The 25,842-nt window shown below is 47.9% G+C and overlaps 1 protein-coding gene across 1 annotated transcript; it reads left to right on the top strand.

The window, feature by feature from the left end:
* The first annotated feature begins 324 nt into the window (after positions 1 to 324).
* On the top strand, positions 325 to 23,944 carry ARRDC1 (arrestin domain containing 1). The gene is made up of 8 exons (XM_044305756.1): positions 325 to 476; positions 12,901 to 13,011; positions 16,778 to 16,828; positions 18,957 to 19,111; positions 19,411 to 19,593; positions 19,675 to 19,851; positions 20,662 to 21,085; positions 22,462 to 23,944. The coding sequence occupies exons 1-8, from the start codon at positions 359 to 361 to the stop codon at positions 22,518 to 22,520; spliced, it is 1,278 nt and encodes a 425-aa protein (XP_044161691.1). The 5' UTR covers positions 325 to 358; the 3' UTR covers positions 22,521 to 23,944.
* The last annotated feature ends 1,898 nt before the right edge of the window (positions 23,945 to 25,842 follow it).

Raw genomic sequence — 25,842 nt, 5'->3', positions numbered from 1 at the left:
AATGACAAAAAAATATAAATAAATGATTAAATCGAAGCCTTAAATCATACGGCAAATTTAACGAATACGTTTTATTGAGCGTATCGCTGATTTGTGCCTATCGCGAATGACACTGTGGGTCGATCACGTGATTAAAATAAATTATTTCCCTGAGATCCTTAAAAAAAAAAAAAAAAAACAGAGAGAAATGTAAGGAGAGGATGAGTTGTGGAGAGCAGACAAGCAGATGACCCCCACAGCCCTGCTGACAGCTGAGTTAACAGCAGGGGGCGTGGCCTGAGCGCTGGGCGGGGCGCTGACGTCACGCAGGCTGTGTGGCTGCGGGCTGAGGCTGTGCAGCCGCAGTCAGTGCTCGGCCATGGGGAAGGTGCAGCTCTTCGAGATCAGCCTGAGGGACAGCCGGGTGATCTACAGCCCCGGGGAGTCACTGTGCGGGACTGTCACCATCAGGACCACCGCGGCCCTGCCCTACAAGAGTGAGTACACATGGGCACCCATGGGTGCTGCTGACACCCCATCCCCCCCAGTGCCGGGCATGTCCATGCTTTATAGGCTGACTGTAGTGGGGCTTGTCCCAGGGTGATCCCTTAAAGGGCAGTGCACATGAGCACCCATGGTCTAGGTCTCCGATGACACCCAGACTGGATTTTAACCCCTTAAATGACTTAAGCCAAGCACCAGGAAGTTAAAGGGTTACTGTAGGAGCTCTTCATGGGTGCAGCCATATAAAGGTGGGTACTTACCTATAACTAGGGGGCGGTTGTACTTGTTGTAGAACTACAAGTCCAAGCATGGCTGGGACTTGTAGTTCTACAGCGGCCAGAGTGGGATAGGTAGTAATAGTGATGACTGTGTCTGGGGGAGTCCATGTGGTGAGGTGCTGATCCCCCCCCCCCCCAACACATGACACGGCCACAGCCTGCTGGGAGTTGTAGTTTTGCAACCACTGGACTGCCGGCGCATGCTGGGAAGTTGTAGTTTTGCAACCACTGGACTGCCGGCGCATGCTGGGAGTTGTAGTTTGCAGTAGCAGGTTGGAGACCACCTCTTTAGGGTGAACAATCCCCCATATATTGGACCTAGTTGTGGGTGTCCTATAATAACCCCCATCTTTATTATGCCGGCCCAGGCCTCGCCCTGTCCACCCCTCCTCTCCGGATAATCCAGATTAAAGCCTCTGGTTGGATCCAGGCCCCCCCCCCTCCCCCCCCCCCCGCCTCTTACATTCCTCAAAATAACTCCCTTGGCAGCGGCTGCCCCCTGCCCGCCTGCCCTGTTTCTTTCGCCTTATTCCCTCTTCAGACAGGTGTGTAAAGGGCCAGTGCAAAAGTATCTGCCCCTCCCCCACTCAGCGAGGTTCACACAGGGCATACAATGGTTAAACTGTGCACACAGGGTGTCACCTGACCTCGCCAGGGGGTGACCATTTTTAGTATAGCGCCTCGCCCTGTGTGTGCAGGTAAGGAGCCATCATTGCACCTTTGGCGCAGCGGCCTACACGTCCGAACTGACCCCCGTGTGCCATCCTGTACGTTTTTCCTGTCTACCCCCCTTGTATTAAATCCGGGGGGGGGGGGGGGCCATGTAAGAGCCTTGGTGGAAATAAATGTCACGACCAATCAGATTCCAGCCTTTAGGCGCAAGTTGGGGACATAAAAGCAGGGACCCGATTGGTTAGGTGGCAACTAATATTGCCGCCAGGTCAACCAACCAATCCGATCGCAGCGTATCCACGGACAGCCGGAATCTGATTGGTTGCTAGATGTCTCTCTTGCTAATTGGCCATTTAAAGGGACGTGCAACCTGATGGCTACGGCTCTCTGTTATCAGCCAGGGCACGCCCCCGCGATCATTACTTTATCTAGAAGGGTGCACCATTCTTTCCATGAGCTCACGGGTTTATTACGGGACGGGGCGTTGTATTCCAGGTGACCCGCCTTGTGTATTTGGGATCCCGGAGCACAATGCCGTCGCCCTGGAGATGGTTTTTTTGGTCTCTTTGACCTGTTGTGGTCAGTTCGAGGAATTGGAAGAAGGGAGGGGGAAGCGGCGGCAGCAGCTGCAGCCACAGCCGGGCCGACCGCAGCCTCCTGTGTGACTAGAGAGGGTTTTTTAGGATTCTGCGGTGTATGCAAACACCTGAAGCAATCGCTTAACTGACAGCTACCAAATATTCTGATGTTAGAAGGATCGGTGGGGTGTGGTGGTCCGGCATGCAAACCTATTAGGCTAGGTCTACACGAGGACATGTGTCGTACGACTAATAGGGCACAACTACACTGCAACATTTGTCGCACCAATGTCGTGCAACAGTTTTTATCATGATAGTCTATGGTGTCGCACTGCGACATTCTGTGATGCGACCGTTGCAAAAAAACCTGACTCGGATGGATTTTTGTTGACCGTTGCGTCTCAGCATGTCACATTGCAACTCCATTGACCATCATCACAAATAAAAGGATACGACAAGAAATCGCCGCAACCTAAGGTGTATCGACCACATGGTGCGGCCGCGATGCAATCAACCGGCCGTACGCGCTGCAGTGGGCTCTAGATAATAATTAATAGGACCGCACTGTTGCCAGCTGTTCTGAAACTACAACTCCCAGAATCCTTCTTTCACTTCCATGGGAGTTGGGGTACTTTCACACTTGCGGCAGAGGATTTAGGCCGGATCCGGCAATCTGGACGCAAACGGATGCATTTGTCAGACGGTTGTCATCCGGAAAAACTGATCCGGTATTTTTTTTTCCCCACAGATTTAAAGGTCTGCGCATGCGCAGACCGGAAGAATGGGTACGTCAATGCGGAAATTTTAATGCCGGTGTTCTACCAAATCTCTATACCTTGCCAAAAGTCTATACCGGAAGTGACAAGGCCGCCAAGGAATCAGCTGGAGGAGGGTGTACGCTGCGCAAGCGCACAACCACCAGCTTAGCAAAGAATTATTGCAGCGCCGCGATAGAAGTACTTTGTACACCGCACATGCGCACTTAGGGGTATAGAGATTTTGCAGCGCAAAATGTTTCATCAGATCTCCCTACCCCTGAGTGCGCAGGCGCCCACAAATCATCAGTTGCAGTTCAGCTCTACTATGTGGTGAGCTCGGTATCCAGCACTCAGCTCTGCGGTAAGGATGAACTGCAACTGATGATTTGTGGGCGCCTGATCTGATGAAACATTTTGCGCTGCAAAATCTCTATACCCTTAAGTGCGCACGCGCGGTGCACGGAGTACTTCTATCGCGGCGCTGCAATAATTCTTTGCTAAGCCGGTGGATGTGCGCTTGCAGCGCCGTGCACACCCTCGTCACTTCTGGTATAGAGATTTGGCAGAACACCGGCACTAATACATTTCAATGGAAATGAATGCCGGATCCGGCATACCGGCAAGTGTTCAGGATTTTTGGCCGGAGAGAAAACTGCAGCATGCTGCGGTATTTTCTCCGGCCAAAAAACGTAAGAGGGACTGAACTGATGCATCCTGAACGGATTGCTCTCCATTCAGAATGCATTAGAATAAAACTGATCAGTTCTTTTCCGGTATTGAGCCCCTAGGACGGAACTCGATGCCGGAAAACAAAACCGCTAGTGTGAAAGTGCCCTTACAAGAACAGCTGAGCAAATGTACATTGGGGGAGTTGTAGTTTCACGGCAGCTGGAGTTGCTAGACGCCTGGTTTAGTCAGTCTGCATTGGTAATGGCCGCGTGGTATTGTAGATGCTGCGTTCCCGTTAACAATGCAGACCAATTAAATTGCAGCCTGCTGCAGCGTGTACGGCCATGCACTACTTTACCGCGACACGACCGCACTGTGTAGCTGTGCCCTTACGTCATTTAGAATTCTGCTGGTTGCTACTTGGAATCAGTCAACGCTGTGCTGACAGGCCCGCCTCTAATGACCGCGCAGGGGTGCCAGGCTCTTCAAGGCTAGGGCTACAACACGGCCGACTGGACAATGTGGCGTGTTAAAATCTAGCAGGTTTGGCTGTTTGGCGCCAATCGTGTGTCATGATGCGACGTTTGATTTTACGAGACCTAAAGGCAGTGTATGGCATCTGCAGGCCCTGCCGCCTGAGAGGTATCGAGGTATCCGCAAAAAAAAAAAAAAAAAACGTGAAAGGGTGCCTGCAGCTCTGGATGTGACCAGTGTCTAAGATATGATCTAACAGAAGATGTATTAGAGAATGCAGGCGATAAGAAGACACTTCCTCGTGACTTGCATTCCTTAGAGCGATGGCTTGTTTGTGGTGTTTTTGGTGACTGGACCTGGTCAGGACTGTAGTAGCAGGAGAACATTTTCCGGATTTCTTAAGCATCTCTGTCCGGAAGAGTTAAAGGCCTAGAACAAGCAGCGTCTTTGTTTTCTGCTCCCTGAGGAAGCTATTTTTATAGCTTATTGTGCACGGGATGAGGAGGCAATCATTGCATCCAGCGGTCGGGGGCATTTCTACTTGATGCGTTGGGGACGGCCGTTGCTATGATTAATTTTTACCTCCTGGGTGGGCAGCGGGGCGTCGGCGGCATCCTTACACGGGATGCTTGTTTCTATCTCGAGGTGTTGTAAATTTGCGATTCTCAGCGGCGACTTGGCGGCAGTACAGCATCTCGCGATGCACTACGGCAGGGCGTGCTCTGTACAGACCCTGAATCAGAAAGGGGTGGGATGAGATATGAGCTCCTGTGGCCTGAACGTCAACGGCAGCATCCTCTCCCTCCCCACAGGGGTCTGTAGGCTACGATTAGAGACCGGGGGGGTCCTATTAGGGTACATGGATGTCATGGGGGGTGCGGCAGCCCCCTTCATGTGAATGTAAGGGTGGGGCCTCACAGCAAATTTAGATTTAACGCAAAGATCACGGTATAGTGCGGCTAGTGAAGGGGAGTGAGGTCCATATCCAACCGACAAGTTTCCTGGACTGAGAAGTCACAAGAAAACCGGCAGGTCTGGACTTCTCACAAATGTTGGGTCGCAACGTGCGGCCGTTCACTTTCATCATGTGGCCGCACAATGTGAGTCATGGCCAGAATAGCCTTTATGATGGTTTGCAGAAAAAAGTGGAAAAAAGGACCAATGGCAATTCCCCCCCCCCTTTCACAATCAGCAGTAATTGCTCCTAAAAGGGGTTTCCCAGGACTTAAAGGGGTTTTCCCGCGTAAAATATTCTGCAGTTTTCAAACCAGCCCCTGGATCTTAATACTCTTGCAATTGCATGTCATTAAAAATGTAGTATAGCCGCTGAGTTATACAGTAAAATGTATCTGTATAGCGCCACCTGCTGTTAGCTCTTTACATTATTTCTCTGTCCACCTCGCTGAGGCGGACGCATGTGCACAGTTCCATCATTCAGCTTCTCCCGGATCTGTGATGGAGAGAGCTGCAGCAGAAAGGGCACGCCCATGAGCGGCCAGCTTGAAATAAACAATTGGAGCAATGAATGTGGAGATCTCTGGATCCATGTGAGGTACAGGGCCGGTTCTAGCTTTGATAGAAAGAGGTTATCATGTGCTGTATGATGTCCGATTTTTCATTTTTGACATTAATCATAGAATAAACCCTTTACATACCGATGACCTATCCTCGGGGAAGGCCAACCTGCGCCTCTCCAGATGTTCTAAAACTACAATTCCCACCATGCCCTGCTGTAGGCTGATAGAAGTAGGTAGTCTGGGCTTGCTGGGTGTTGTAGTTTTACAATAGCTGGAGAGCCACAGGTTGGCCATCCCCAGGATAGGTAATCAATATCTGATTGGCAGGGGTGATGGACTCCCTCCTATCAGTTGCAAGGGGCCACAGCACTTCCTAGGCCAGTCATGGCCTAGGCGCAGCTCAGTCCAAATCCAGTGAATGGGACTGAGCTGTAATACCAAGCACAGCCACTGGGCGACGGTGTGTTTGGTATCATACTTAAAGGGGTTATCCAGTTTCCTGAGGATAGGTCATCAAAATAGTAAACTGGACAACCCCTTTAAGAGACTGCGGTGCTGCTGATGGGCAGAGGTGCCTGGGATTTGGACTGATCCGGTCTTGTGCCCTGCCGAGGTGTTCTGGGCCGCCTTAGCCCTTTTTACGGATCCAGTAGCTGCAGGTTTTTCCCTTTTTTCACCACACATAAAGCTTTCTTTGTTCTTCTTTGTACTCGAACGCTCGAATTACTTGTACAAACTTTTACCGAACCTGCGGATGATGTCAGAGGAAATGTAGCCTGAGCCAAAACCACCACTCCCAGCGTGGACTTTACTCAGTTATGTCAGTGCAGAAGTGTCTGATTTGTCAACACGTGAGTAGTAGTCACAAACATGTAACATGTGACGGCTCTGCGTGTCCGCGTAGGTCAGACGTGACTCTGTATAATTGCATAAGGTGCGTCTTCTTTAAGGACATTTTTTGGATCCTTGATACATTCTGTTCTTTAAGCAGCAGGGTACGGGGCGATGCCCCTCCGGCTGTTTTTGATAAGTGTTCCTTGACATAAGCTTATCTCTGCTGGACCCTGCATGTAATTTAAAGAGGAACTCCGCAACTAATGTTTTATTCCCCTGCAGCACCACCACAGGCAAACTAAAGCATTACACGGCAATGGGCTACATGGAGACAGCCTACACTCCAGCTGATAGATGAGGGTCCTAGCTCCTCGTAGGATGGCGTCTGGCAGCTGCAACCCCCGCTGATCTCGAGAGAAAATGACCCTGTGTGTAAATGGTCATTTTGGTCATACCCCTTTAATTTGTGGTTTCCCATTTAGGGCATATTCACACGCGGCAGATTTGCAGTACAGTCTTTTCTGTGACTGTTCCACCAGACTGTCCATTCGTAGGAGTGGAATTAAAGGGATTTTCCAGGAGTAAAATACTGAAAACCTATCCTCAGGATATCACATTGGTTGGGGTCCGACTCCCAGCACACCCGACGATCAGCTGTTTGGAGAGGCTGCAGTGCGCCGGTGACGTCGCGTTCATCGGTCACATGGCCTCTGAGCGGCTCAGTCAGCCTAGGTGCAATACCAAGTGCAGCCACTATACAATGTACGGCGCTGTGCTTGGTGGGCTGACAGAAGGCTGCAGCACTCACCAGAGCGCAGCAGCCTCTTCAAACAACTGATCGGGGAGCTTGCTGGGAGTCGGATCCCCGCCAATTCGATAATGATGACCTATCCTGAGGCTAGGCCATCAATATTGTACTCCCGGAAAACCCCTCTATCAGTCTTATAAATATTTGCAAATCTGCTGAATTTGAACATACCCCTAAGGTGACCATGCATATTAGACTGTCGGCAAAAAAAAACTGATTACAGCGGGACCGGCTGCCCATATAATATATATGGGGATCTCCCGACTTTCCCTAGCGTCGGATGTCGGGGGAGATAAGATGACAACATGTCCGATCCTTTGTTGTCAGGGAGATAAACTGCTGCCAGAAGTGTCTGTCAACAGCTTAGTCCCCTCTCCCCTCTCAGAGCTGAACAGAACTTCCCATTCAGCTGAGCATGCATGTGTACGGGTGAAGGTTCCTATAGCCCGCTGCATTCTCAGTGAGTGGATTAATGTAGGGAGGCACTCGCATGACCATATTTTTTTTTGCTGATCGGGTACGGACCCATTCATTTCAATGAGGCCGTAAAAGATGGTGATAGCACGCCGTGTGCTCTACACATCCGTATGTCCTTTCCGCCGTACCGCAAAAAACAGAACATGTCCTATATAGTGGTGTAAACGCCCCCTAATGAAAGAAATGACCCCTGCAAAATAGATTGTGTACTGTGTAGACGCCAAACAAGAGGGAGCTGACAGCCAGAAGAATTTAGAATGCAGCTCTGGATGTGACCGGAGGAGAAATGGTGTGATCCAGGACTATATAATTTTTTTTATATTTTTAGATATATATATTTTTTTATTATTGCAAATTTTGTAAAGATACAAATTATCATCAACAGGAAATATTTTCTTTTGTTTACTGAGGTCAGGCACTTCAGGTTATGTGTTTGACGCCTGCCGTTTGGATGGAGCACGTCCGGCAAGGGGTTAAGGTTAGGTCTGTGGTAGGGGAGGGAGGGCAGGTGATAGGGAGTCCTTGAAATGGGAGCAGCGCAGGGGGAGGGGAGGCTTGTCTGAGGCAGGTTTTGGGTCTGGGCCCAGACTGCTCCTTAGTTTACAGTCACAGTAAGTGACTCTGGAAACAGGCGATCCTTCTGTATGTAATGTCACTGGGGGGGGGGGGATATACATTCTGGAGGAGGGGGTGGCTCGCTGCACAGTACCTTGTGGAGGAGCCAAGTCCAGTGCAGCAACCGTGCAGAGGACCTGAGACCATAATAAATCTGCACTTAGGACTGATCAGCGGTGCAAAGAATCTGGGCGCCGCTTATTATCACTATTTTCACGTACTGGGAACTTCCTTGGAAAATATTCGGTCATAACGAGAACGATACCTAATGTCCATGCATCGGCAGAGTCCAGCACAGATGACCTGAAAGTGGCCAAACACATGTGACCTTGGCCAGAAATGGTGCCATAGGAGGAGAAGGGGTTATCCAGCTCCTGGTGCCGCTTATCTCCAGGGAGCAAACGGCTTGTTCAGTCCTTATTCAAACCCCCCTCCGAGGAGAGAGCCAAGCTGCCTCATTAGGCACAGTGACATTATGTAATGTGTGTGTCCACCTTAAACCCTTAGGGACAAAGCCCTTTCTTAATTTTGGCATTTTTGTGTTTTTCCTTCCTGCCTTCCCAGAGCCATAACTTTTTTAAATTTTTTATTCACATGGCCGTGTAAGGGCTTATTTTTTTGCAGGAGCAGTTGCATTTTTTTTAACAGAGCCATTTAAGTTACCATAGCGTGTATTGGAAAATGGGGGGAAAAAAAGAATCTTGCATGTGAGGTGCAATAAAAAAATATAAATAAATGCAATTCTGCCATGTTTTTTAGGGTTTAGTGTTTTTTGCGTTTACTGTGCTCTAAAAATAACACGACAAACCTATTCTGCGGGCCAGTCCGATTACAGCGATCACATATTTATTGATATTCTATTGTTTTACTACTTAAAAAAAAACGATTTTTTTTTTTTCTTTGCATTGCCATATTCTGACAGCCATAATTTTTTTATATTTCCATATACAGAGCTAATTTTTGTGGGGCGCACTAGTTTTTATTGGTACTGTTTTGGGGTATGAATTCCTTTTCGGACATGGTGATAAGAATTATGTTCATTTTTCTATTGTTTATTCTTATGTGGAACATTGAGGTGACTTAAAATTTGAATATATTTTTTTAAACCTTTTCTTCCACCCTTTTTGCTGTAGGTTTTGGTCCCGTAGGGAACAAGCGATCTTCGTTGGGCTGTGCCTCAGACGGGGCTTTTCAGGCAGCTTGCTGTGCCTTCACACGGGCTGGATGCAAAGTCCGACTATGAGATACTTTTGTGTCCTATGCAAATTGAGGAGCTTGATCCACTGTGGCAAATCAGAAATGCCAAAAAAAGCTCCCTCGTCCTCTTTCTCTGGCTACTGTGCCCAACTCGAGTCTCTGCAATTAGGAGTGGACATGTGAGCATCCTGATTGGCTGAGAGGACTGTGGGCTTTCCATATATGGTGTGAGACCCTCCCCAGAGGAACAGAAGGGGCAGATAGACGATCTTCTCTCCATTATGGGTCTCCTAGATCTGGGTGCTTACTGATGACCTTTTACCTGACTGTCGTGCCTGTTTTGCACTTATAGGGCGGTGGCATGGACGGACGTATAGTGGTTAAACTACATTCCTATATATGTTGACTCCTGAGAGTATTATTCTAGATTAACTATTAACCTAAAAAACACTTCCAGGTTATCATTAATTGACACAAGGCAAATAATCCGAGTGAAAGTCAATCCCTGAAATCAGATTTATCCATGGCAGCTTTCTAGCCCTCAGAGCAGAAGTTCACAGGTCCAGCAGGAACCAGCTTGGTAGGTTCAACAGAAATATATCAGGAGATTGTTTGTGTCAGTAAAGATTAGTCACTTCACTGTGTACTGAAATATCTCTGCTTGCTGGCAGTGAATGGCAATTTCCTTTTAGTCAGTTTGGAGGCTGAAAATCTGCTCAGACCTAATAGTTCTCGCAGTTTAGGGGTTGTTACAATTGTATCCTGTCTAAATAATCTCCTGGGAATTAAAGGGGTTGTTCAAGTGTTTAATACTGATGGGTGTGGGTTTGACTCCCAGCACCCCTGCCAATCAGCTGTTTGAAGAGGCTAGCGGCATCACGTTCATCGGTCACATGAGCTGCAATACTAAGAACGGCCACTATACAATGTGTGGCGCTGTGCTTGGTAAACATACAGCTGATCGGCGCTGGGAGTCGACCCCCCCCACCAATTTAGATACTGAGGATAGGTCATCAGTACACATGGACAAGCCCTCTAAGCAGTTGAAATTTCAAGCTGATGCATTGTAACAAATTCTATTATTATTAGGGCAGGATAGAACTCTGATGGACTGTCTAGACGGATGCATTCAGAGGGGTGACGTTGGTGCCCACCTTTTATGGCCCTTTAACTCCTTTCCCCTGGGTGACCGGCGTTGCCTTTCCTCTGTATCTGGGAGTTGCCCGGGGTTTTACATTGCCATTGTTTTTTGGTTTACTTCGTACACACCGATCACTGGGACAAAGCAGAAAAGGAAAAACAAGCCTCTCTTCCTGGACTGTGAACTGACGTGGCCTCGTGTACACATGTCGCCGTGTTCGCGGCCGCTAATGCGTCTCCTGGGTGTTTCTGCAAAACATGCCGGGTGTTAACGTCTGCAGCTCTGGCGTCAGACCTTGCTTAAAGGCGTATTCCCATCACTTTATGATCGTTGGGGGTCCAACCTCTGGAACCCCCATTGATACTGAGAATGAACGATCTGCCCGCAAGGTTTATTAACTGATCCTCTGGATAGGTCATCAGTATCTGATCGGTGAGGTCTGACACCCGGGACCCCTGCCAATCAGTCTCTTGAGAAGACACTGGCACTCGCAGTAGTGGTGCGGCCTTCCCTAGGTCACGTTCAGCGCCCCCCACTGAAGTGAATGGCCTGGGCTGCAATACCAAGAACAGCCACTATTCAATGTACGGCGCTGTGCTTGGTAAGCTGAGAGAAGGCTGCTACACTACTATGAGCCCCGGTGCCTTCTCAAACTACTGATCGGTGGGGGTGGGGGTCCTGGTGATCAGACCCCCACCGATTAGATACTGATGACTTTCCAGAGGATAGGTCATCGGTATAAATGTCTTAAAAAAAACTTTAAAGCTGGCCATACTCGGGTGACGGCTCTCTCTCTTGATTACCCCATACATGTGCACTCTCAGCTAAGCATGCGTGTCTTGTGAACAGGAGAAGGGAGTAAGCAGTTATCTTCCCGAGAACAAAAGAATCGGGCATGTTGAAATCCAACAAGCACGACCAATTTCAGTCAGGGGAGAGTTGAGGGGCCCCCAACAGGAGCAGGTGCTGCACGAAGGAGGAGATCGCCAACGACCTTCTAATAACTATATATTAGTATTTGCTTAAAGTAGCCAACCACTCTGTACCACTGCGACCTATAGAATATAAGGTAACATAAAAAGCTTTCTGCTGCCTTGTCCAGGAATTTTTGGTGTACCTGATATAGGACTACTGATCCCAGCATGCTGTCCACCATGCTTTTTCCTGCAGTTTTTGGGTGACTATTCACTATGTTGGATCTCCGTTATCGGTCTGTTTTCTTTGTGTGACTGCACGCAGCCGTAATCTCCCGACATGTCATTCCTGTTGGTGACAGGATCTGTGGTTATTTTCTGTTCCGCAAAATGTAGCAATCATTTCGCTTTGTGAAGCGGAACTGTCCTGTAAAATCGAATTGGGGGGGGGGTAACCATTTAGCTGCCAGACTCTTTAGTATACAGCACTGAGGTGTGAAAGGCAATGAGATTGCCCCTGGTTTGCATCTGACTGCAAACTGGTGCACAGAAAAGATGGAGGGGGGATGTCAAGAAAAAAAAATAAAAATTCAATATATATTTATTAAAGTAGTGATGACATCACTAATGTTTTAGTTTGTGGATGCCTCGAGTATACGGATAACAAGTACTGAAGAAAGAAAATGGATAACTGCCATACCTCATACAACTTTGCATAAATCAATAGTACAAACTTTGTAATATATCTCATCATGGAAAAATGCCTCTTTCTCCACCTATCAGGCTCCTTTACTGCTTCTTGACCTGAATTCACTGATTTTAAAAAAAACCTCAGTTTCACTGAGAGATCAAATTACACTTGCCTATAGTCCGTAAGTCTATGGAGAGGGGAGTGAGAGAGCTGCTGAAGGCTCTGGTAAGTTTTCTACCTCACCCACTGCTGGATGCACAACTACACTGCTCAGTACAACTGTATAATGTCCTCTATGCTGCTGCATCTGAGGGTATCTTTTAGAAGGATGGGATCAGGATCTCCTCTCCTTTGTGTGTGTGCTCTGCATAGGAGATGTCATAGCATCCAGTTTCCTGCTCCCTCCTCCTCTCCACATAGACTTCTGTGGAGAACTGTAACCCGATCTCTCAGTGACGCTGAGAAGTCGCTCCGGAGATGGAGTGGATCAGTCAATTCGGAGTGAATAAATATGTAAGGAGCCTGATAAGTGGAGAAAGAGGCATATTTCACTAATAAACTATATTACAAAGTTTTTGGGCTTCACTTGTACTATTGTGTTCTGAAAAGTCGCTTTTAATCGTGGATAGCTTTTAAGTCTCCTTAGGATGCAGAATAGCTTTCTCCTGTGCTCATTTTCCCTAAGTGGAGTGGGGGAAGGGAAGCGACAACTGCTGTGAGCACAAGAATATACTGTAGATGTGTGTGGGTATATAGTAAAATACACCTATCTAACCTGTCTTTGCTCTTTACAGCCATCAAGGTGAACTGTGTCGGCTCATGCGGGGTCTCTAACAAAGTGAATGAGACGTCCTGGAACGTAGAAGAACCGTACTTCAATGGGACGTTGTCGCTGGCTGATAAAGGTAGGTAAACCCTGTGAGCTCAGGGGGACCGGTGACAACATAATATCGAATATATGCAGCCCCCCCCCGTCTCTCCTGTCCATGATGGCGGATAATTTGGTTCTTGCAGACATTTTCTGCACCCAGAGAGTGATGCTACCAAATAGAAAACTCATCAATGAAAGAAGAGACTCCCCCCTCCAGGCCTATGCCCCCCGTAATACTCTGAGGCAGGAGCAGCCTCCGACAGAAGGTCTGCTTTCCTTCCTGCCCTGAGGGCCCTTATCTAACTCTGCCAGCGGTGACAATCAGCCGCACACATCCTGCAGCGGGGAATATATGGCGGATTTTGCCACGGTGGAAAATGTGACCATGTGGACTTACCCTAAATCTTTGTATTATAGAATAAGTCGGCTTTCTAATTTTATTTCGTTTTGATTCTCCACTGCTTTCAAAACCTCTGCTTGCAGTCACTGAATGGGAACACATTTATTTATACCCAGAGACCTAGGGTGAAAATACACAGAATGGCTGCCGAACCTGCCAGTTTCAGCGTGGACGGCCAATCATCTAATGTGTCCTCTGATGGCAGTTGATGGGGGAAGATGGATTGGGCAGTTGGATTTCAACATGCCCGATCAGTGGCTTACTCCCTGCTCCGAAAACATTCACGTTTAGCTGAAGTGAGCATGCATGTGTATGGGGGAAGGTGTGGAGAACTAGCTGGATGATTATACAACCGCCATCTGTGTTGTGTGTATGGGGTTAGGTCTGCAGGACTAGCTGGATGACTATACAACCGCCATCTGTGTTGTGTGTGTGTGTGTATGGCAGATGTCATATGGTCCAGCTAGTCCTCCAGACATCCCATGTGTATGAAGGTCTGGAGGACTAACTGGAAGATTATACGACCGCCATCTGTGTTATGTGTATGGAGGTCTGGAGGACTAGCTGAATGATTATACAACCGCCATCTGTGTTGTGTGTGTATGGGGTTAGGTCTGCAGGACTAGCTGGATGACTATACAACCGCCATCTGTGTTGTGTGTATGGGGTTAGGTCTGCAGGACTAACTGATGACTATACAACCGCCATCTGTGTTGTGTGTATGGCAGATGTCATATGGTCCAGCTAGTCCTCCAGACCTCCCATGTGTATGGAGGTCTGGAGGACTAGCTGGATGATTATACGACCGCTGGTCTGGACGGACTACAATTGTATAAAACCCGTCACCTGTATAAAGTATTTCAGTATCCATATGCTACCAGCAAGCAGAGGTCTTGAAAATGTTATGTCAAAGTATATGAAGTTGCAAGACTTTGAATTAATGACCTAAAACTAGAGATCCCCTTTAATGTACATTGTGGGTAATGATGGTTTAGGGAATGTGAATTGCACCCCAGTGATTGGTTACAATGGGGGAGCTTGTCCGGAGTCTCCCTTTAGGTCGGTAGATGAGTACATCTGTACTTTCACAGTCGAGAAGAGATCTGCAGATTATTTTCAGAGCTAAGAAACTCATTAGTAACATAGTACATAAGGCCGAAAAAAGACATTTGTCCATCCAGTTCGGCCTGTCATCCTGCAAGTTGATCCAGAGAAAGGCAAAAAAACCTGTGAGGTAGAAGCCAATTTTCCTCACTTTAGGGGAATAAAAAATTCCTTCCCGACTCCAATCAGGCATCAGAATAACTCCCTGGATCAGCGACCCCTCTCTAGTAGCTATAGCCTGTAATATTATTACGCTCCAGAAATACATCCAGGCCCCTCTTGAATTCCTTTATTGTACTCCCCGTCACCACCTCCTCAGGCAGAGAGCTCCATAGTCTCACTGCTCTCACCGTAAAGAGTCCTCTTCTATGTCTGTGTACAAACCTTCTTTCCTCCAGACGCAGAGGATGTCCCCTCGTCACAGTCCTGGGAATGAATAGATGATGGGAGTGATCTCTGTACTGACCCCTGATATATTTATACATAGTTATTAGATCTCCCCTCAGTCGTCTTTTTTCTAAAGTGAATAACCCTAATTTTGATCATCTTCCAGGGTACTGTAGTCCATCCATTCCAGTTATTACTTTAGTTGCCCTCCTCTGGACCCTCTCCAGCTCTGCTATGTCTGCTTTGTTCACAGGAGCCCAGAACTGTACACAGTACTCCATGTGTGGTCTGACTAGCTGATTTGTAAAGTGGTAGGACTATGTTCTCATCACCGGCATCTATGCCCCTTCTGATGCAACCCATTATCTTATTGGCCTTGGCAGCAGCTGCCTGACACTGGTTTTTGGCAGATTAGAAACAAAATAATCGATAACAGGACCATTTTATTCAAGATTCTGAAGTTTTGAGCTCCTGCGCTCTTGTCTGGAGTGCCCCGCGCCCCATCTGCTGTGTCTAGTGAAGTGGCCGACCTCATCTCCTCCGCATTAATACATATAGTGCGTTCTGCATTCACGCGACGAATTCCTGGCTGTACGTATTTAGTGAAGGCATTCTGCAGCCACTTACCTGCCTCCGCTCACCAAAGGCCATGTAAATTGAGAATCCCTCAGCCTGCGCGATCGAAGCTCCGAGAGGCTCCAGAGCTTTCCTGAAATGGCGAACAGACAATGAGGTTTTATCTCCATCTGTGGGGAAAGTCCTCCAAAGGATTGAATGCCAGCAGCCCCTATGATCGGTACCTTGTGTCACCCCCTGGCATACACATTGGGGCCCGTATGTATTTTCTGGTCCACAAGACACGGATCTGCAAATATGGATGACATTCGTGTGACATCCATATTGCATCCGTGTTTTTTTTTTTTTTTTTTGTGGATCCTTTGTAACAATGCCTTTCCTTATCTACAAAACGGATATGCGGACATCCGGAAACGTCATTTCCGTGTGTTTTTTTTTTTTTTTTTTTTGCAGACCCATTGAAGTGAATGCTTCCACATACAGACCTGTAAAAGAACGGAAATAAAATATGGTCACGTGCATGAGCCCTTAGATGTATATCCATCTCCTAATTCTTTGCAGGATCGGGCAGTTGGATTTCAACATGCCCGATCGTTTTGTTTTTGGGGAGATAAGCCACCAACCAGAGGTCTCCGGCAGTGGCATGTATCTCTCTCGTCATTCAATACATGCATGCATGGCTGAGCCAAGCGTGCATATGTATGGGCGATCGGAAGGAAGAGCTGTCAGCTCGGCGACAACCAGTCTAATATATGGACAGCTTAAAGGGGTTTCCCAACTTTAACCCCAATTTTAACTAGGGCTAAGACAGTGCTGTAGCTAAGGTGCTCCTAACCACTCCGTTCCAGTACCGAGGGTCTGGTCTGGCTCCCCAGGGTGTGTATTCTTCTGGACGGGGTCACAGCCAATCACTGGCCTCAGCAGTGACCCGCCAAACCCCCTCCAGAAGTTGACACGTCTGGGACCAGAAGGAAGCTGGTGCTGGACCCTCGGCATTGGGGTCCGGCAACCGGTGAGTGCTATGCCCTAGCTAAAATTGGGCTTGAGCTGGAAAACCCCTTTAAAAATATCATATGGTCCTAGGTATGTAAACCATATCCTTATATGAGGAACACTGGTATAACTTTCTATTACTGTTTTAATTTCTCCCAATTTTCAAGATCTCTGCTAGCTGTAAGTGAATGGAACTCTATAATAATAATAATATTATTTATTATTTTGTAAACTAGTGTTTCCATTCACTGACGGCAAGCAGAGAAGACTGATGATGGGAGCTGTGGGGTGTTGGCCCCTGGAATGCACTGTGTTCATCTCTTTGTATTGTGTCTTTCAGGGACGCTGCAGCCGGGAGAGCACACCTTCCCTTTCCAGTTTCTGTTGCCAGGTAATGACGGAGTCGGCTATCGGGTTCCGGCGCTTGCTGGAGGGCGGAATGATGATTTTAATATTAATGACTTGCACAGCGGCGACTTCAAAGCGGCGCAGCGCTCAGTCAGGATGACTGGTCAGGGGCTGGGGGCGATTAAAATGCTTGGAGAGTCTCGTCACGCGCTCACAGTTTATCGCTTTACTGCTCTGCGCTGTAAAAACACGGGCTGACATGTTGGGGAGCGTCCAGATCTCTACTGCATCCCATTATATTCAATGGGGGTCTGGCGGGGACACGGCACTAAAGATCTGGAGAACTCCATCCGGCTGTTCCGGCAGAGATGTCTCTGATGCATGTGTGAAAATAGCCTTAGGCCATATTCACACAGGCCTTTTTCACACGACTGTGTGCATTCCGCATCACGGATGCGGACCCGTTCACTTGAATGGGTCCGGAGATGTGGTACGGAACGAAAGCACTATGGAGTGCTTTTGTGGGGGTCCGTTCTGTTCTTCCGTTCCGCAAAAAGGTAGCACAAGTGAATGAGGTCGCGATCCGCATGCGGCTGAACTGCATTGTCGACTGCAATTTGCGGTCCCCAATGCACAGGCACCATCCGTGCGCCTGCAACTTGAATGGGTCCGTGATCCGTCCACGGTACAAAGGCATGGAGACAAACCCCATGGAAGCACTCCGTAGGGGTTCCATTCCGGATTGCGGACCCGTTCAAGCAAATGGGTCCGCATCCGTGATGTGGTACACAAACTGCCAGGGCACGTATATTGCAGACCCGCTGTATGGGCACAGCCGGGGAACGTCTGTCTGCATGAGGCTGCACATAGATAAGGCGTGATGGAAAGTTTTGGCTCTGACGGGAAACGCTGACCATACAGCAGTGCTGGATTTTTTGGGATCCCATTAATTTCTATAGGGCCACTGCCACAACAGATGTCATGCGACCAGTGTAGCCGTGCCCTTAGGCCTAATGGTTGGCTTACTTTCAGACAGATTTTTTTTATGCCAGAATTGTGGCCCTGCCCCTTTCTGCTAAGCCGTGGCCCTGCCCCTTTCCGCTAAGCCATGCCCCTTTTGTCGAGCACGTCAGAAAAAGGGGAGAAGCCCTAGATGTGCCAAATAGCACCACTGCTTATAGGGCAGTGCATTGTGGGAGATCAGTTTAGGTTCTCGTATACCCTCCATTGCGGTCAACGGCTGGCAACTATTCTTCTTGACCCCGTTACAAGACGTGGAGTTAGCGCCCTTCTACGCGGCCCATCATTATGATCGAACGTTCATATGAACGCTCGTTCCTGATAACTGGCCCATGTAAAGGTGCTGCTGATCACCCGACGAACAAGGAAAACGCTCGCTTGTCAGGTGAGCACCTAAAATAGGGGAACGTACTGATGACAATATGCAAAGTGAATAGGAGACGAATGATCGTAATAACGATCATTTGTCCCGATTTCACTTTGCCTTAGGTCATGGATGTCAAACTCATGGCCCTCCAGATGTTGCAAAACTACAACTCCCATCATTCCCTGATAGCTGTAGTATGCCCAGACATGATGGGAGTTGTAGTTTTGCAACAGCTGGAGGGCCACGAGTTTGACATCCGTGCCTTAGGTTATGTGAAGGGCACTTTTTAAATGAGCTCTGATTGAGGCTCGATATTGGCACGGGGTCTGCCCCTATATAGAGGGTCCCAAGTACCACTGACTGGTACCTAAGGATCAGGAGTTGAAATTTTACATTCCTGGCCTTTTTCACCCCGAAATCGTCAGGTTTGGTCTACTTTATGGTTATGTACAGGTGGGCCTTTTTAAAAGCCATGGCTGGTTTAGAAAATCAACCTTGTTTAGGACCCTCATCTAGTAGTCAGAATACCTAGGAGCTACAAAGAGCATTTCTGACTCTGGGGAAACCTGGCATGTCTGTGTCGTATTCTGTAATTCCTTATTTTACCTGTGGCGGCGCTGCAGGAAAAGTTGGCATTTGCTGCTGGGTTTTCGTTGACCGCCGGAGGTCCTGGCAGTTGGACACCATGTCATCAGTTTACCGTCAGGGGTCCCTGGGTGACATATTGGGCTTTTTGATCGCCGATGTCTTGTAACGAGTACGGTTTGTTTTACCCTCTCTGCAGATTCAGCACCCACCTCCTTCGAGGGGCCGTTCGGAAAGGTGCTTTACCAGGTGAAGGCCGTTATAGAAACGCGGAGACTTTCCAAAGATTACAGAAGCAGTAAGCCGTTCTACATCCTGAGGCCCCTGGACCTGAATGAAATCCCAGATATCGAGGTGAGCTAGCAGAGAGGCTGCAGCTGCCTACCTGTCTAGGTCGGCAGGTATGCAGGCGCCGATTTGTACCCCCCCTTGAGCTCCATTTTGGGGGACTGTATATTGGATGTTTGTTCTGGGACCCCCTCTATTAGCCAGAACAGAGCTCTGGATGTGTACTACATGACCACCTACTGAATCGTATGAAGGACCTGTGGGAATCCGCTGGCGGGTCCTTTATACTTTATATAGAAATGGCTAATGTGTGTTTTTAGAAGTTTTTTTTATACTTTTTTTTTTTTTTCCTCATTTATTTCCAGCAATTAAGCTGCTCCACCGCCACCAAGAAGTTTAACTACAAGCTGGTGAAATCGGGGCAACTTTTACTGAGTGTGACCTCCGACCTCCGGGGCTATATAGTGGGGCAACCTATTAAAATTCACACAGAGCTAGAGAATAAATCGGGCCGGGACACTGGAGCCATCGTGGCGAGCCTTATTCAGGTAAGAGGGACTAGAATCTTAATACTGCCTGGTGAGAAACGGCTGGAGTTGTAGTATTACGGAGTGTTTCTCTGTTCTCAGAAAGTCGCTTATAGATCGAAACGTTCCATCTATGACCTGAGGACCATCGCAGAGGTGGAGGGGGCAGCGGTTAAGGCCTGGAAGCATGCGGTTTGGGACGAGCAGATTCTAGTGCCTGCCCTTCCTCAGTCCATCCTACAAGGCTGTAACCTCATCCAGATCGAATATTATCTCCAGGTGAGAGGCTCGTGATGGTACAGATGCGGTGAGGATCACGTGTGACGCATCCGCACCTGGCGTGATCTCGCTCAGAAGAATTACTGATCGGTCTCTGATTCATTAGGAGGAAAGGTTAATCATTCTACGTTATATTCTGGTTCTATCAGCGGTTCATACTGCCACCTGGTGGGGGGGAGACAGTACTGCATTCTCCCATTCATATCTTTTTTATGTTTACGCTGCGGTTCGTTCGGAGCATGCAGAGCTGTTTCTGCCATCAAAATGGCGGTAACCTTGCTTTATAACATCGTATGAAAGGTCTTGTAACAGCCTGGACCTTAGTGATGTCTGTCTTTCCAAACGAGACACAGAATGTGACGATGTCCTGACCCTTTAAAAAGAACATAGTCCTGATAGTGGCCGTGCTTGGTATTGCAGCCTGTTCAGTCGAGCTGCGCCTGAGCCATGTCACCCACGTCACGTGGCCTAAAGAAAGTTGGAGAAGGCAGTGGCGCTTCTGCGAGAGCCGGTGCCATCTCAAACAGCTAATCAGTGGGGGTCCCGGGTGTCAGACTCCCACCGATAGGCTAACAATATCTGATCAGTGGGGTCCGACACCCTGCCATTCACTTCAATGGGAGCAGCTCTGAAACAGCTGATTGGCGGGGGTGCGAGGTGTCGAACCCCTCACTAAACAGATATTGATGGCAAAAAAAAAGACATTGAGTAGTTCCAGTAAAGCTTCATTTTTCACTAACGTTAGTATAGTCTGCCATGTAACCCCCTCCAGTGACTGAACTGATCAATTGATTTATTTTTCCCCTTCAGGTCACGGTGAAGAGCCCGGAGGTCTCAGTCACATTACCCATCTACATCGGAAACGTACCAGTCAACCTGTCTCGACTAGGTTTAAGACACTCCATATCGCACGCCCCAGCGCCCATTGTTCCCAGCGCGCCTCCTGCTGACTATGATCAGTGCAGCAGCAACCAGCCGATGGACAATGTCTCTATTCCCACCAAGTGCCACTCGCAGCAACAGTCGAACGCCCCCTTCTGCTACGCGCCCGAACTGAACTTTACAGACTCCCGGGAGACCGAGGCAGGAACTCTGGGATCCCCCTCACACCCTACCCTCTGCCTGTCTACAGGCGCCACTGTCCCCTACTATGCCGAGGGAGCGGTTGTTCCGGTACCTACAGCCAGCATGCTGATTCTACCCCCGGAGTATAGCACATGGGGTTATCCCTACGGTAAGTCCTCCTACGATGATGGCTGCGCTTGTCCTTGTGATCAGCACTTCTTAAAAGGAACCGGTCACCTGGTTTGGGGGCCACTAAACCACCAGCATCCTGTTATGAAGCTGAGGTTTAGGGTCCCAACCCTGCTTATAGCAAACCCATTCATCACTGCAAAGAAGGGTAAAAAAAACTTAGTGGTTGTCTCACCTGGAACACTGGTGGCATATCTCTAAGATAGGGGAAGGTCCCACCTCTGGGAACTGCACCTATCTCTAGAAAGGAGCACCCAAAGTTCGGGAGAGGGCACGAAGATGGCTGAGCGTCACTATTTTCAGAAGTCCCATTGGCTGAGCGTCTACAATGGGAGTTATGGAGACGGCTGTGCGGCTGCCTGCTAGGCTGTTTCCGTAAGCCGGGGCCGATGCTTGCCATGGAAATGGTGAGATGGGACAACCCCTTTAATGACTAGCACATAGAGTGCTGTTCCGCTTACAGGGATTCAATGGGTGTTGTGTTTTGGGGGTAAAGGGGGGTGGGGAGAGTTGTAGGAATTTACTAATGTAAAGACGCAATCCTGGATAGAAAAATTGCGAAAAACATTGGGTATGACCGGACACGATCACGTTAGTTACCCTATGAAGGGGGCTGTCCAGGACTAGAAAAAGATGGATGCTTTCTCCCAAAAACAGCACCACCCCGTCCACAGGTTGTGTGTGGTATTACAGCCCAGCCCCATTCACTTCAGTGGATATGTATGATGCTTCTCTAGATCTAATATTGTAATAGAGCCCCTAACTCTACCTACATATTTAGCCTATGAACCTGCTGATCACGAGAATGGGGGCCCTTGACCCTGGCTCGAATGGGGCAGGGGCCACGCATACACGTTGCCACTCCATTCAACTCTACGGGAGATGGCAAAGTACAAGCGCTCGGCTGTCTCTCTGGCAGCCCCATAGAGCTGAATGGAGCGGGACTGCACAAATGAGTGGAACGTGGGCCCCAGCGGTCGGACCCCTGCCGACTAGACACTTATCCCCTATTCTGTGTGTAAGTTGTCTTAATGGGACTACCCCTTTTAAACCCCAGCTTTCATAGGGTTAATGGAGCGGCGGCAGACTTGCATCACTCCGCTCGGTGGGGGATACGTTTCAATCTCGCCACAACCCCCCGTTTATGCCATTTCTCATCTCGGTCTGCTTTATTAATCAGATTTTAATCCTGTTTGACTCTGATAAATGTACTGGTTTGTAACTCTTGATCTGATATCTCTAGACGAGGGTTATTTGGATAAATGTATGATTTTTATTTTTTTACTAAATATTTGACCCGCTGACAGGTCACATGACACTAACAGAACTTTTTTTTTCACCCGCCTTCCTTCCTAGATGCGCCCCCATCGTACGAGCAGAGCTGCAATGAAGCGACAGTCAGTAACGGCAACTGAGTGGTCACCGGTCACGTACAAGACACTCCGACATTTGGTGGACTATTTTATTTTTAAAGGGGAGGTATTTTATCAGTGAACTTACCCCCTCCCCAGATCACTGCAGCTGGACTTGGCATTTAAGGAGACGCTCCGCACTCCCGGCCTGTCGTACGTCTATGGAAGACCTTAAGTTATAGATTTCTAAGCACCCGTGATGCCTTATTTAAAAAAAAATGAACTTCGAAGTCAGTGCTTTGGAACCTGCGGCTCCTCTACTGCTGTGAGACTACAACTCCCAGCAGACCGTTATTTTAAACCCTGTCTAAATATATAAGCGAATGAGTGTTAGATGGCTAGTGTTCTTTGAGAGAGGATGCATTTTTTTTTTGATTATTCGCCTTTAAATCCTGCTTTTGAGACCGTTTTCTGTATGGCCGTCGTAGGAAGACTAATTGGAATGTTATTTATCCTGTGATCATCTGTTTTATGGTTGCGTTCCATTAAAATCCGCCGTTTTATGTCGGACACAGTCACTGAGGCACCTCCTGTACTGAAGCCGTGAGCTCCAGCTTGCTGGGACTTGTAGTCTTAAAGATGGCTGGTCTATTCAGACACATTCCGTCGGGTAGGATATTACTAGTTACTTGTCAGATGCTATCGGCGCGGTCCACTCCTCATCTCATATAAATTCGTATCCATAGCGTATTTACCATGAAGAGTTTCTGGAAACCATCATCAAGCAGACTGACTTCTGTTGACAGATCCTATGGATATATTTGTATTCTAATAAGGGAAGGACTGCTCAGCCACTTACCTTACAGATGCTGATTAAGGCTGGCGGTGCCGTGACCAAAATGGTGCCGACTAGTAGACCAGCGCGCTTTTCAAATCGACTGCAGCTAAACGCATTTTCATTGTTAATGGCTGCCTGATAAATTGTGAGCTGCATAACCGCACGGTCGTTGGTCATTTTGAAACCCCCGACCAATGACGTGTGAACCCGGCTTTACGTCTGACACGGGTACAGAGTATTCATGTCTTAATAATCAGGGCTATTACGGAGCCACTTGGATCCGCCCCATTACTCCAAGTGCTAGCTAAAAACATCCAAGACCTGTGGATCCATCAACAGCATCAGCGCTGGCGGTTTCCATGCACCCAATGGAGCGCCTGCCTTACGTTATACACTGTGAAAATCCATTTAAAGAATTAGTGATGCATAATCTACTCATTTCAATTCTGCTTGCTAAGGCCCTGTTCACGTTTCTGTTGTGGCGCTCCGACCCGTCCATCTTCAGCCACATGTCACCGGACCTCATTGACTTAGGCCTCTTGCACACGAACGTTTCTTTTCTGTTTCCGTTCCGTTTTTTGCGTACTGTATACGAAACCATTAATTTCAATGGTTCCACAAATATAACGGAAGGTACTCCGTATGCCTTCTGTTTCCGTTCCATTCAAAGATAGCGCATGTCCTATTATTGTCCGCATAACGGACAAGGATAGTACTGTTCTATCAGGGGTCAGCTGTTCTGTTCTGCAAAAAACGGAATGCACACGACCGACCGGCATCCGTATTTTTTGCGGACTGAAAAAGCCATACGGTCGTGTGCAAGAGGCCTTATAAAGGGGTTCGTCAGGTTCTCGCATGGTTTAATTTACGTAGTTTTAGGGTAAGAATAGCGCTGCATGCTGCTCCACCGTGGTCTCATTATGCCATTCTTTTTTTGCAATATTAATCAGATTTTTTTTTGTTTAATATTATAAAGTCCCTTGCTTTTGCCCCAAATTTATGGATTTTTTTTTCTATATTTTTATGGGAATATAACTGGTTCCAGTCTAAGCACAAAGTATATAGGTATCAAGGGGAATTTGTTCCTGTGGGCCCCATCCTATGTTGCTCTATGGGCCCCTGAGCACACTAACCTCTACTGAAGATTTCTAGAGGATTAGTGTGTGTCACTCGTGTTCAGGGACAGGCTATAGTAGCTTTCAAGTAATGTGTCCTCTCATAGTACCGATTGCTACCCAGCATTGTTATCTTCTGACCTGCTTAAAGGGCATCTGTCAGCAGTTTTGTCACCTATGACACTGGCTGACCTGTTACATGTGCGCTTCGGCAGCTGAAAGCGTCTGTGTTGGTCCCGTGTTCATATGTGGCTGCGTTACTGAGAAAGATGATGTTTTAATATATGCAAATGAGCCTCTAGGAGCAACGGGGGCGTTGCCATTACACTTGGAGGCTCAGCTCTTACTGCCCCTGCCGCGCCCTCTTCACTTTGACAGGACCAGACAGTGTAAATGTAATCACAGCCTGGTCCTGTGAAAACGCAGAGGACGCAGCAGTTGCAGAGAGAGCAGAGCCTCTGGGTGTAATGGTAACGCCCCCGTTGCTCCTAGAGGCTCATTTGCATATATTAAAACATCACTTTTCTCAGTAATGCGGGCACATATGAACATGGGACCAACACAGATGTCTTCAGCCGCCAAGCGCACATGGAACAGGTCAGCCAGTGTCATAGGTACAAAACTGCTGACAGATGCCCTTTAAGTGGCAGGTCAAGAGATAAATTATGGTGTAATTCCCCTTTAACTGAAGTCTCAGAGACTACTCAGTGGTGCTCATCTACAGATGTAGGCATGATTGGCTTTAATCTGTACCGCCTGTATACTGTGCAGGTAGCCATTTTGGAAACCTATCCATATCAGCAGGAACTGGGCACCATTCATGAATCATGATTTGGCCTGCAAGCAATATGGCTGCCGCCCAGGTGTTTGTGGGCGTTCTCCCTGGGCTTTGGTCTCGGAAACCTAATAAATCGCCAAAAAAATCAGTAGTACTCAGGAAAGTGAATGCACTTTATCATTAGCACAGCCCCATCCAGCTCATTGCCTTTGGAGTTGGATAGGAAAATCATGGCGGCATCCGGATAATGGAATAAAATGACCAAAATTTCTGCTTCTGGGAAGCGGTTCATGATGTTATTTCCATATCGTTATCCTCATAGTTTTTCTGCGAATCTCCTGTAAATCTTCATTTTGCACATTTGTTCTCCCTTTTTTTTTTTTTTTTCCTTTAAATTATTTGAAGAAATAAATGAGAAAAAAAAACATTTTATGTGTCATGGTTCTCATTATTTTATACTGGTCCGGATGGATGTACAGAAATACTGCACCCAGATGGTAATTGCTGCAAAATTCTGCATGCGGATATGCAAATCATTAGAGGGGTGGTCTGATTAGACACTGGGTCTTGCCACTAGAGGGCGTAAACGTGCTTCCTATGCTGCCCTATGAAAGGCTCTCAGAGGCTACTTTTGGGTAGTGAGAGATAGTTGGC

This window comes from Bufo gargarizans, chromosome 9, assembly GCF_014858855.1.
Source record: "Bufo gargarizans isolate SCDJY-AF-19 chromosome 9, ASM1485885v1, whole genome shotgun sequence".
In the NCBI taxonomy this organism is placed as follows: Eukaryota; Metazoa; Chordata; class Amphibia; order Anura; family Bufonidae; genus Bufo; species Bufo gargarizans.
The sequence above is the reverse complement of the archived record's forward strand: the minus strand, read 5'-3'. Positions and strand labels throughout refer to the sequence as shown.

Bases quoted from the DNA above. Each gene is read 5' to 3' on its own strand.
- ARRDC1 (XM_044305756.1), top strand. From the start codon at position 359: ATGGGGAAGGTGCAGCTCTTCGAGATCAGCCTGAGGGACAGCCGGGTG. The intron at 13,012-16,777 runs GTAGGTAAACCC...TGTGTCTTTCAG, and splicing joins GTTGTCGCTGGCTGATAAAG to GGACGCTGCAGCCGGGAGAG. The intron at 16,829-18,956 runs GTAATGACGGAG...CCCTCTCTGCAG, and splicing joins TTTCCAGTTTCTGTTGCCAG to ATTCAGCACCCACCTCCTTC.